The sequence below is a fragment of the Littorina saxatilis genome, linkage group LG6, assembly GCF_037325665.1.
Source record: "Littorina saxatilis isolate snail1 linkage group LG6, US_GU_Lsax_2.0, whole genome shotgun sequence".
NCBI lineage: Eukaryota > Metazoa > Mollusca > Gastropoda > Littorinimorpha > Littorinidae > Littorina > Littorina saxatilis.
In genome coordinates, this window is record NC_090250.1 from 23,491,398 (window position 1) to 23,504,051 (window position 12,654).

Here is a 12,654-nt window from a genome sequence, read left to right on the forward strand (position 1 = left end):
CAACGTCTTCGAGATCGATTCAATACAGCCACTGACACTACCAGGAACACCATTGGAAGCCACCAGTGTCCGATCAGTGGCCAGAGAGCGCGAAGACTGACTAAGCGAGACCTCCAAAACTTCGTTAACGTTAAACCCGCTTGTCCCGTGAGTTGAAACAGTCGCAGCATCACAATAATCACACAACAGTTATGTCAAACATGCCTTCATCAAACTTTTGTGGTTTGATAATTCTAACTCTATAATTGTTCGAGATTTTGTCAATCAAACATTGCAGAATGTTTTTAGTTGCTCGGTATAGTATTCGTGGAAGTTGATAATTTCATTTACTTTCTCTCTGTTTTTGAAAAGTTTCTTTTAATTTCCTGTTGTGCTTCATCAACCCGAAACAGATAATTCTAAAGCATATTTGAATTTGTCTGACTTGCACACTAAGTTGTATCATGTTATTTTGAAGTTTAGGGGGCTTTTTACAGTGATTCGTTAAGGCCTCTTCACTGGTTCATATTAGGTGCCCATGCATGCTCCTAATGTGGATCATTTGTGAATTTTTCTGTATTTAGTTTTTGCCGAATGTCTATCAAAGGGTATTCGTTCTTATGAGGCCTAACGGTTAAATAATGAGGTAATTCAAGGACTGCCAAACACAAAATGAAACTTCTCCGCAGGAAAACAAGTCAGTTATCAGCAAGAAACAAAAAAGTGTTCTATGTTTCCCCTGGTATTCTTGATTTTTAGCTGTACCAAGGTTTTCGAAAATGTTTTTCTATGCATAGGTTTATGTAAAAACCTTTTGCACAATACATAGCAAATGCTTAATACTCACTTTCTGATGTATTCAGGGTCTGTACAAAGCTGGATGACGGAAGGGTTCAGTCCGTTGATTCGTTGATTCGCGAAGATTAAGTCCATTTCTTGTTTATTGCTGAGATTCCATCTAGTAAGTCCCTATAATCCATGAAAAATAACAAGGACAAATGACAACGAGAACGCTAAAAAGAGTGTTATATAGTCACTTAACTACTAATAGATCAACACTGTTTAAACAATTCCAAAATATCTTCATTATTAATATATTTTACAGTAAGCTGCATTGCAATCAACAATATAGTAATATTATATTTTGAGAGCATCGTCGAGGATTAACACCCGTTATGCTCCGTCTTGCTGCAGACTACTGTGAGTGTGATGACGCAATATCCGATGTAGACCGATAATTCAACACCGGCTCGGTTGACGCCCGGGTTACCAAGGGCCGCGCCATCCTTCGTACATCAGGGCGAAGGTGACAAGTACGCGACTAATGGACCTCCACAGAAGAAGATCCGTTGAAGGGAAAAATATCACATTCACCATATGGAATGTGAGAACACTTCACCAATCAGGGAAGTTACAAGAACTCGCACATGAACTATAGAGATACACCTGGCACGTTGTGGGGCTCTGTAAAGTCAGATTGGGGAACTTAGGAAAACACACCACTGACGATGGACATGTCCTCTACAATAGCGGAGAGCATGACAAGCGTGTCAATTGCGTAGGATGTCTTGTTAACAAGAACATCAAGAAGTCTGTACTCGGTTGCTGCCCAATCTCCAGCAGGCTCATATCCATCCGCCCCCGAGCCGCACCATTCAACATCACCATAGTACACGCCTACGCACCAACAAGGGACTATGAGGATGACCAAGTAGAGGTGTTTTACACCCAACTCCAAGGCATTATTGACAGGGTTGACAAGAAGGGCATCCTTATCATTCAGGGAGACTGGAACGCCAAGGGTGGCACCGACGCACTAAAAGACTGGAAGAACTTATGTCGACCCTCCTGTAATGCCGTAGCCAACGAACGAGGACTAAGCCTGCTGGAGTTAACCAGCTTCAAGTTGGTGCTCGCAAACACACTTCGAGAGCACAATAAGGCTTACCAGATGCTTGACCTGGCAAGCACCCAACAGAATCCATCACACCCAAATTGACTACATTTTGGTACAAAACCGGTTTCGTTCTGGGATCAGCAGAGCAAGTACAAGGACATTCCCTGGTGCTGACATAAACAGCGACCACAACCTGGTGATTTTGAACTTCAAATCAAGGTTGAAGAAGATCAACAAGTCGAAGAACACCACTGAAAAAGTAAATAGGCCAGTCAAGGATTCTTGCCATGATCTGGTCAGTGACAACTCAGCCTTCTTATATCTGCTTGTTGATGATAAGAAACTAAGAATCTGTTTAAAAAAAAAAAAGAGTATATAACACGAGATAAGTTTTATAAAGAGCCAGGGGAGATTGATTAAAAGTGTTTAAGATGAATCCAAAGGTGTTTTGTTTAAGAATTATGTGTAGTCAAATACTAGGACAACATTAGAGATAAGCTCACTATAAAATGACGATTGGACCACTGCAGCGAAGCCCAAGCACTTAATATTTTTTGTGCAAATGTTTTTACACGGGAAGATTTGACAAAAAGAGAAATTGCTGAGTCACCGTGACTGAGATTAGATCGTCTCCCGTTGGTGTGAAAGATAAACTGAAAAAGTTAACTTAAATCCAATGCGCAAGGACCAGACGAGATTCCACCTAAAGTATCAAAGGATTTGATCGAGGTTTTAGCCAGACCTATGTGCGTTCTGTTTAATAAAACCCTGTAATCAGGACAGACTCCTGAAGAACAAAAACTAGCCAATGTAACTGAAAGAGGCACGCTAAACAAGCGTCATTGCGCATCCATAGCAGATCGAGCGATTAGCGATGTGCAACGTGAATAAATGATAATTCCTAATTAGTTTCTGCGCTCTGATCTATTAGAGGTGCTGTGATCAGTACGTTGGGTAAGCAGACATTATTTTTAAGATTCTCTCTTAAACACACATAATTGAAACAGACTCGTGTACAGATCTAAAGTTTAAATATCGGGAAAGCAATAATCTCGAAACATTCCCAGGGGCGGACGAGGGGAGGGGGGGGGGGGTTCTGGGGTTTCCGGAACCCCCCCCCCCCCCCCAGCCAACATTTTTTGTTTTTGTTTTTTTGTGGGGTTGTTGTTGTTGGACAAAATCTGCTGCCTGAAACTGGTAATGATCATCCTCAGAATGCACCAGATTGCATGCACCATTTTGCATCCTTTTTTTCAAAATTGTCCGGGGGGGCATGCCCCCGGACCCCCTAGCAAGCTAGGCGCTTCGCGCCTTCACACCCATATATTCACAATATACTTTTGGAACCCCCCCCCCATAAAATGAACTGATCCGCCCCTGATTCCCTTGATGTAACCAACATTTCACAACTTCATATTGTGCTGCTGATTGTCCTTTAACGATTGCATCGTTCATGCTGTCCCTACTACCCACCCCCCCTCCCCATATACCAATTTCAATCATTTGCAGATCTTTTTATTTCCGTAGAGCTATATAGATATAAAACCAATTAATAATTAACGCATTTTGGCTACAGACTCCGATATAAATTAATAAATGTACAAAACAAATCTTTCCTAAAAATTAAACAACAACAACAACAACAACAACAACAACAACAACAACAACAACAACAACAACAACGACACCTACAATGACACCATCGACGACGACGACGAAGACAACGGCAAGAACAACCAAAGGAAAAGGAAACAAAGTGAAAAACCTCAGGCTTATTGAAGACTCCTCCGTATAAGCTTGTTAGGTCCTCCAAGGACTGTACTGTGTGTTTGGGGTGTTTGAAGGTTCCGTCGAGGAACTTCGTGAACTCCGCTTTGATGAAATGTCCAACAACTTCCGCCTAAAATTGAATGACACATTATATTGTTATAAATGTTCGACGACCAAAATCTTAATTGATATCGCGTCATTTCTGACCCATAATTATATGAACGTTACATTTGTAAGAAACATATTTTTTCGTTTCATAAAAAACTCGGCGATACTAGTACTGTTGCAACAAAGCACGTTCAATTGTTGCATATCGTAAATCGTTAATTAAGAGGGGTACATTCGGATCGCTTGGAAGAAAAATCGATAAAACAAAGTTTACTTGCCTCTGGCTTTTGGACTTTTTGTATTTAGTTGTGTGTCGTTTGCTCCATATAACTGACTTTAGTTGGCAAAAAAAGCCATGTGTAAAACGTTTGTAAGAAATAGATTTGCAATGTTATAAAGTGAGGACATACAGATTTGCTTTTAACTATTAAGTGCTGAAAATGAGCTGTAGTCAAATTTGAAGGTAAAGCCATACCTTTTTAATATTATAATTTAGATGTTGGGACTGGGAGGGTCACAAAATCAAACAAAAAGCTCTTTTAATGCTTTTTGGGCTTTTAATGACGACAGTGTGGATTCCCATAGTAGGTAGCACAGCAGATTTGAACAAACACTCATTGGTTTTGATTTTTAAAAATGAATACAGGGAACAAAGCTGCTTTTTTTTTTACATTTAGTCAAGTTTTGACTAAATGTTTTAACATAGAGGGGGAATCGAGACGAGGGTCGTGGTGTATTGTGTGTCTGTGTGTCTCTGTGTGTGTGTAGAGCGATTCAGAGTAAACTACTGGACCGATCTTTATGAAATTTGACATGAGAGTTCCTGGGTATGATATCCCCGAACGTTTTTTCTCAGTTTTTGGATAAATGTCTTTGATGACGTCATATCCGGCTTTTTGTAAAACTTGAGGCGGCACTGTCACACCCTCATTTTTCAATCAAATTGATTGAAATTTTGGCCAAGCCATCTTCAACAAAGGCCGGACTTTGGTATTGCATTTCAGCTTGGAGGCTTAAAATTTAATTAATGACTTTGGTCATTAAAAATCTGAAAATTGTAATCAAAATTATTTTTTTATAAATCGATCCAAAATTACGTTCATCTTATTCTTCATTATTTTCTGATTCCAAAAACATATAAATATGTTATATTTGGATTAAAACAAGCTCTGAAAATTAAAAATATAAAAATTATGATTAAAATAAAATTTCCGAAATCGATTTAAAAACAATTTCATATTATTCCTTGTCGGTTCCTGATTAAAAAAACATATAGATATGTTATGTTTGGATTAAAAACAAGCTCAAAATGTTAAAAAGAATAGAGATACAGAAAAGCGCGCTATCCTGCTAAACCAAACCGCTACCACGCTATATACTGACTGGCTTGTCAGTTTCCCTGCGTTTTACACGTGCGGGGGATTGACGAAGCTGTATTGTCTTGGTGAAAAAGTGCAGTGCGTTCAGTTTCATTCCGTGAGTTCGACAACTTGACTAAATGTAGTAATTTCGCATTACGCGACTTGTTTTAATTTACAGATCACGTTTCCATTCACATTTTCCGACTCAAAATGGGTACACAACACGAAATCATAATCAAAAATCTACCTTTCGTCGAACAAAAATTTACGATCTCACTTTGACTTTCTACAAATAGAGTTCTTATGTACTCTTTCTCGCAACTCAAGCCGTTTGAACAGTCACGAAATATTCCCTTGGTTGTTTCTGTTCATGATTCCGATTTTTTTTACCTGTACAGTAAGTTGTTTTTTAACATAACTGTCAGCTTTAGACTTTTCCTGGTCATGTGCATAACAAACATGCACGTTGTGAAAACCTGACATACGACAGTTATAAACTTCTGGAACCAAATTGTTACATCAAGTTTACGATGTAAAATTATGTGACGCTGTGTTGTGTGTTGTATGTTGACCTCGAGCAAATTTTCAGAATCACTAAGCCAAAGGCGAGTACACCATTTGTTGGACTTTCAGGGCTGATAGGACTTAACTTGCACATGTGAAGTTTTAGCATAGGTATCAGACTTTTCCACGCAATCCCTAATGAAGAAGTGGTTGGATGAGATTGTTTGATATGTAAGCAAAATAGCAATGGGATGACCAGACACTAAAGAGGAGGAATAGGGAAACACAATATATAATAAAACATAGTGATTTTACTGGTAAATCCAGAAAAAAACACTTTTGTACCCTTTTTTGAAACTCAATTTCCAGCATGGAACACAGACATACATGAATTAAAAGTGTAAGAGTGGTTACACTGTTCTGAAATTGTGTTAGATACCAAGTTGAATAGATCAGTTGAGGTATCCCTCTTATTTAAAGTTAAAAGAAATACACCCCTTACCGTGCAACATTTGAACTGTGATGCTTTTACTATCCCTACCCCCTATCCATTTTGACAGAAAAGAAAGCGTGTTCACTTCCGATTAGAAATATAAGTAAAAGTAACAGGATATGTTTAAAACACAAGTGTCCTGTTAGTCCAAGGATTGCTTAGTCCAGTAAAAGCAAACAGACTTGTCTTAACGCGCTCATTCTGAGATAATGAATGAAACTTGAACATGGTCTATCAGACAGTTTCACACAATTACTACTGAAGGCATTGTTAGATTCTATTGTGAATGTTTAGATACACTATTAAACAATTGATCATAATTCAAGAAAACTAAAAAAGGAACGAAATAGAGCATAAAACTATAGTTACGGCCCGAGTAAAATTTGTACCAATTTTTGAAAATCATTTTCAACCATGAAACAGAAATAATCATATGATTTAAAGTGGTTAAGTGGTTAGGGTGTGCTGAAACTTTGGTACATTCAAGTTGAGGTATTATGCTTAGCAAGGGAAAAACATCGATACACCGCTTAAACGCGCAAAATCGTGAACTGTGATGCTTTTACTACCACTACACCCTACCCATTATGACAGAAAATAGCACATTTCCTCTACCTATGACAATGAGAAAAGTAAGTAAAAAGCGACATGTCACTTTTCAAATATTATTTTTATGTAGATGAACGCTCAGGCTTGTAGAGAGAACCAAATTATACAATAGGGCATTTGGCTGATTCAATAGATAATAAATACATCTTGAATATATATAGTATCGCTCTTGCACATAAAAACTGTTCAATCATTTAGTAATTTTTTGTACGGTGTTGATCAATGGAATCTTGTTTGCCCACACATGAAGAAGACTGATAGAGGATCAAATAGAGTATACAAATATTTACTGTCCCTAATATGGTATCAACAGCATCCTCCAATTATAACGGTAAATAATCTTGAGATAAGGTCGAAACAAAAATAATAAGTCGCTTGTGTGTGCCTAGATGTAGCTCGATAAAATGTTTTCTTAAAGGCACAGTAAGCCTCCCGTAAACCATCACAGATACTGTCAGGCTTTTACACACAGTACAAACACCCTTCCATTTGAACGCTCACCGCTTGAGAACATCCTAGGTGCACTACGTAAAGAGCGAGCAATTTTCAAAGAATTAATTTTGCGGATTGTCTCCTCTCAAAATCGAACCGTGGTGCGTTTGGGCGCAAGACCTAACTTTTAAAATCTAAATAATAAATTGACAGCTTGTTACACAAACATTCTTAAATCATAAAAGAATTCTTTTTTCATCAAGACAAGATCAGTACAATTCGAAGTTTTGAAAGTTTGAAAAAAGAAAAGCCCGGAAGCAGGGTCACGCAAGGTCGTGGTTCTCGTAGCAGACGACGCCAGTTCCTCTTTACAGTCAAAAACCATCGCTGGAGTTCTTGTGAATCGCAGCCGTTTGTTTCGTATAGATTCAGAGGTACATAATAACGTGCTATTGCAGAGTCGCATTCAAATTACAAACTGACGACTACATTGTGAAAAAAGGAAACTGGATCACAAGGGTTCACGATGGCTCAGAGGTAAGATAATTAAACCACGCAAAAGTGAATTCTTTGAAAATTGCTCGCTCTTTACGGAGGGCACCTAGGATGTTCTCAAACGGTGAGTGTTTAAATGAAAAGGTGTTTGTACTGTGTGTAAAAGTCTGACAGTATCTGTGATGGTTTACAGGAGGCTTACTGTGTCTTTAATTCAAATTACCCTCAATACATCGAACAAACCATGGCCGAGGTACACGCGAAAGGGGGTCAGCCTTGCAATTGAAATGTGTTGTCAATTCAACGAATCCGATCTCGCCGTTTGTTCTCTCCAACAGTCAAGCGCAACAGATAAATAAACACACTATCGTCATAGCAGACAGATAATCACTCTGCATAACTTACCCCGTACTGAGAAGAAAACTTTTCCTCCTTTGGCATTTTGTCAACCTGCCATCAGTGCACATGGAAAGCAAACAGTTACAGGGCAATTTAAAATAATAATCAAAAGCTAGCACCCATCACCTCCCTTTTCATCCCAGCCACCCTTATAATGTGTAAATAACACCCCGTCGTTTCGTATGTATCGTCTTCTTCTTTCTTCGGCGGCACAAGAACGTAAACCTGCTTCAACTAATTGTCATATGGCCATTTTACGACCGAATACTCGTGATTCTTCGTTTTCACTTTGCTTCAGTATTCCAAATCGTTGCTTTACCAGTGTGTGTACCTTCTCTTGCTGGAGAGTATTTTGCAGATTTGTTTCATTCGCATTATTTCATTATGTTCTTTGAATTCATGATAAAATATAATAAACATACTTTACTACTAAACGAACATCTAGTCCAAACACACACACACACACACACACACACGCACGCACGCACACACACACATACACACACACACACACACACACACACACGCACACGCCAACACAAATACACCCGCGCATACACAAACACCCACACGTACGCACACACATACAGCTGTACGTGCGCACACACATACAACTGCTCATGCACGCACGCACACACACACACACACACACACGCGCGCATTTACGTTTTTGTCTGCCTCTCTCTCTCTCTTTCTCTCCTTCTTCCTCTCCATCCCTCTCTTACTCTCTCTTGTTCGCTCTCTCTCACAAACGCTCTCTCGCTAACTCTCATTCTCTCTTTCTCTCACTCTCTCCCTCTCCCGCTCTCTCCCTCTCTCTCTCTCTCCCTCTCTCTCTCTCTCCCCTCTCTCTCTCTCTCTCTGACCTGCGCAGGCAAACCATCGGGCTTCTTGAACTTGTACTCTTTTCTGGTCTTTTGAAGTGTCTCAAGCCTCTTTTTGTTTGATTCGGTGTTATTATTCTGAGGGAGAGATGTGTCAGTGTCGGGGGCGAATGTCCAATTTGGATACTCCACCAGACAGAAAACACCGAAGTTGGCGTTGGTGTACTTGCTTTTCACTTCAATTCTGTCCACGTAGCACGTTGTTTTTTTCCCTGCGCGGATCTTAACCTTGACAATCCTAGCGTCGCTGCCTGTACCATTACAAAGATGTAATCAACAGTGAGGGAAATGTTTGTAATACAGGCCGTAATTTGAATGTATGTATGTATGTATGTATGTATGTATGTATGTATGTATGTATGTATGTATGTATGTATGTATGTATGTATGTATGTATGTATGTATGTATGTATGTATGTATGTATGTAAATGTGTGTGTGTGTGTGTGTGTGTGTGTGTGTGTGTGTGTGTATGTATGTATGTATGTATGTATGTATGTATGTATGAATGTATTTATGTATATTATGCATGGATGTATGTATGAATGTATGGCAAAGAAGATGAACAGATCTGCAGGAGTAACACTGTTTACATCCAGGAGAGGAGTAGCTGAAACAATGTGTTCTACCTAACCATTATAACCTGATGTCATTTCGCTCTGTATGCATTCATTTGCATGGATGTATGCATCCAGGTATGTTCGTATTCAGTTATATACTGAAAGGCATAAATTCTGCAAATAGTGCATTGAACGATTTTGCTCTCAAACGAAAATCAGATTGAACCTGTAATTTGTAGTTGACATCTTGAGTGTCGGAGCAAATGTTTCACGCTGTCAGCGTGCGCTTTGCAGTATTGCTGATCCAGCCACAGCTCACTGTGCTAATAAAGACAATGGGCTGAACGGGAGACAATAACGTAAAAAAGATAGTGTATGGCCCTATAAAATGCAACTGGCTGTTTGGCTGTATCAGATATCGCAATCATGCCACGACTTGATGAAGGAGAGAGACAGCAAGCGATTGGGATGCTTAGAGCTGGCCAAAGCATTGAACGTGATGAACACTGAACGTTTTCCGAAATCATTGCGCTTGGACTCAGTCACTTTTTGAGTCACTTGAGAAAAAGTGACTCTATGTAATCGGTCAGTGTTAGTCTGTCCGGCCGGCCGTCCGGCCGGCCGTCCGTAGACACCACCTTAACGTTGGACTTTTCTCGGAAACTATCAAAGCGATCGGGCTCATATTTTGTTTAGTCGTGACCTCCAATGACCTCTACACTTTAACGATGGTTTCGTTGACCTTTGACCTTTTTCAAGGTCACAGGTCAGCGTCAAAGGAAAAATTAGACATTTTATATCTTTGACAAAGTTCATCGGATGTGATTGAAACTTTGTAGGATTATTCTTTACATCAAAGTATTTACATCTGTAGCCTTTTACGAACGTTATCAGAAAAACAAGGGAGATAACTAGCCTTTTCTGTTCGGCAACACACAACTTAACGTTGGGCTTTTCTCAGAAACTATAAAAGTGACCGGGCTCAAATTTTATGTGAACGTGACTCATTGTGTTGTGAATAGCAATTTCTTCCTGTCCATCTGATGCCTCATATAATATTCAGAACTGCGAAAGTGACTCGATCGAGCGTTTGCTCTTCTTGTTTTTTAAAATTGTCATTTCATGATGTTCTATTCAAAATCAATAAAGCGAAGGTTTATAAACACTAAAATGGCCAATAAATAAAATATTCAAACATTGAAAACATTCACCACTGAGTTGATTTTTTGTGATTTTTTAAAGTTCAGTTTGCGGAATTTATGCCTCTCGGTATATATTGGTTGGAATGTATATATATGGCGTGTGTGAGCGTGTGTGAGTGCATGTGTGCACATATATGTCACTTAGTGTGTGAGAGAGAGAGAGAGAGAGAGAGAGAGAGAGAGAGAGAGAGATTATGCGTGGGGGTGCGTGTGTGTGTGTGTGTGTGTGTGTGTGTGTGTGTGTGTGTGTGTGTGTGTGTGTGTGTGTGTGTGTGTGTTCACCAGGAATGGCCTTGTGCTGATATGCATGTTTGTATTTCTAGTATACTTACGCATTGATCTCGACTGTTTTGTTTTGATTGTTGTAAGTATGTATATTTTTGATGCTTGGAACAATGCCTGGCATACCAATTTTATCCATTTTTGTAATTGGAACGACGACTGTGGAGCAACCAAAAGGTTCCGGGTTCATTGCGATCTCATCTGAAGGGCTGTCGCAATCATCGAAGAGAATAACAGACAACTCAGCTTTCTTTAGGGGAGTGACCTGGGCAATGTAGACCTTGATGACATACCCCTCGACGTTTGCCATTTTATTCTTTTGCCCTTTCCAACTTTGGATGTTTTGTCCTGCATAACAAAAGAAGACATGAAATTAAACATCGTTCATTCCCTTCGACTTTATTTTGAAACGCATATTTTTGACTCACCTGAGTAATCGGTGAGTATTAGGGTTCACATGTGTCCGTCTGTATGCCGGACCGGCTTGACGTCTGTCCGTCCGTCCGTGACAAAAAAAACCCACTTAACGTTGAGGTTATCTGGGAGGTTTTGTTTTAAGCTAGACCTCTGAAACTTTGCACACTTTTAGGGTTTGTTGATCTCACGAAGTGATCCCAGTTTGGGTGATCCTCATCACATTTTTGGGTCACAACGGGGTCATATTGGTTTCATAAAAACATGACGTTAAGGTTATCACGGAAGTTTTTGAAGCTAGAGCTTTAAATCCTTGAACACTTCTTGGGTTTGATAATCTGCCGACTTGACTTAAGTTTGATTGACACTTGTCAAATTTTGGGGTCACAAGGGGTCATGTTCGATTCATAATATCCTAACATTGATGTTATTACAGGCGTTTTAGAGCTTCGAAACGTTGCACACTTAAACTAAGTTAAAGGGTTATATAATATGCCAATATGACTAATTTGGTTTACCCCAGTCACATTGTGAGGTCACAGCGGGGTCATGTTTAAAAGGATTTACGTTGATTATTCTTAGTTATTTTGGATGCAAAAGCCTCCAAATTTCACCCAAATGTTGGTGTTCATGATTAGCAGACATGACCAACATTTGGCTTCTTTTTTTTTATCTGCATGAAAATGTTTGCTGGAGAAGTTTTTCACCTCTGAAATATCCACTGAGCTATCAAGAGAATAAGTCTTTCGCGACGGGAGGTGAATAAATCAGTAGCAGCGCTGACACGCCCATGGACGGGATGTGTATTTTTCAGTAACAGTCATACAAGGTACAAGACTCGTGATTGCTTCCCGGTTTTTGAAGATTGCAATAAATTGAGTTGTTTCCCTTGATACACGTGGTTTCCTCTTCCGCCCTGATCAAATTAGTGCAGATTTGCGTTGTTTTTTCCAACAAAAAAAATGAATCAAAGGCGAGCCTTGTCACGGGAGGAGATTCTCCGGATGTTGGATCTTGAGGATCCTGTAGATCATGATTCCGACGTGTCGTTTTCGCCTCAAGAAAGCGATAATAGCAGTGATAGTGAGGAAGAAACAGTCCTGTTGTTGCTAGTACGAGTCGGCAAACTACACGTGGTAGGGGTGGTACTGCTAGACGCACATGTATCTCGGAATCGTGTAGGTGCAAGGGGGCGTGGCAGCACTGATAACAATGGATGGCTGGAGCCTCCTAATTCTTTTGGAAATGTTCATAGGTGTAGAGTTG

At 39.6% G+C, this 12,654-nt stretch overlaps 1 protein-coding gene and 1 long non-coding RNA gene across 2 annotated transcripts in view; one reads left to right on the forward strand and one right to left on the reverse strand.

The window, feature by feature from the left end:
• Positions 1-12,654, forward strand: part of LOC138968794 (uncharacterized) — a 379,269-nt gene that overhangs the window by 215,858 nt on the left and 150,757 nt on the right. The gene's annotated exons all lie outside the window — the stretch shown is intronic.
• LOC138968787 (arachidonate 12-lipoxygenase, 12R-type-like) overlaps positions 1-12,654 on the reverse strand; it is a 68,401-nt gene that overhangs the window by 42,138 nt on the left and 13,609 nt on the right. Inside the window, exons 3-7 of the mRNA XM_070341430.1 lie at positions 11,101-11,322; positions 8,914-9,182; positions 8,054-8,098; positions 3,642-3,776; positions 827-948 (exon numbers count right to left, since the gene is read on the reverse strand). Of these exons, the coding sequence (XP_070197531.1) occupies positions 827-948; positions 3,642-3,776; positions 8,054-8,098; positions 8,914-9,182; positions 11,101-11,284 (755 nt within the window). The 5' untranslated portion in view covers positions 11,285-11,322. The remainder of the gene's footprint in view (positions 1-826; positions 949-3,641; positions 3,777-8,053; positions 8,099-8,913; positions 9,183-11,100; positions 11,323-12,654) is intronic.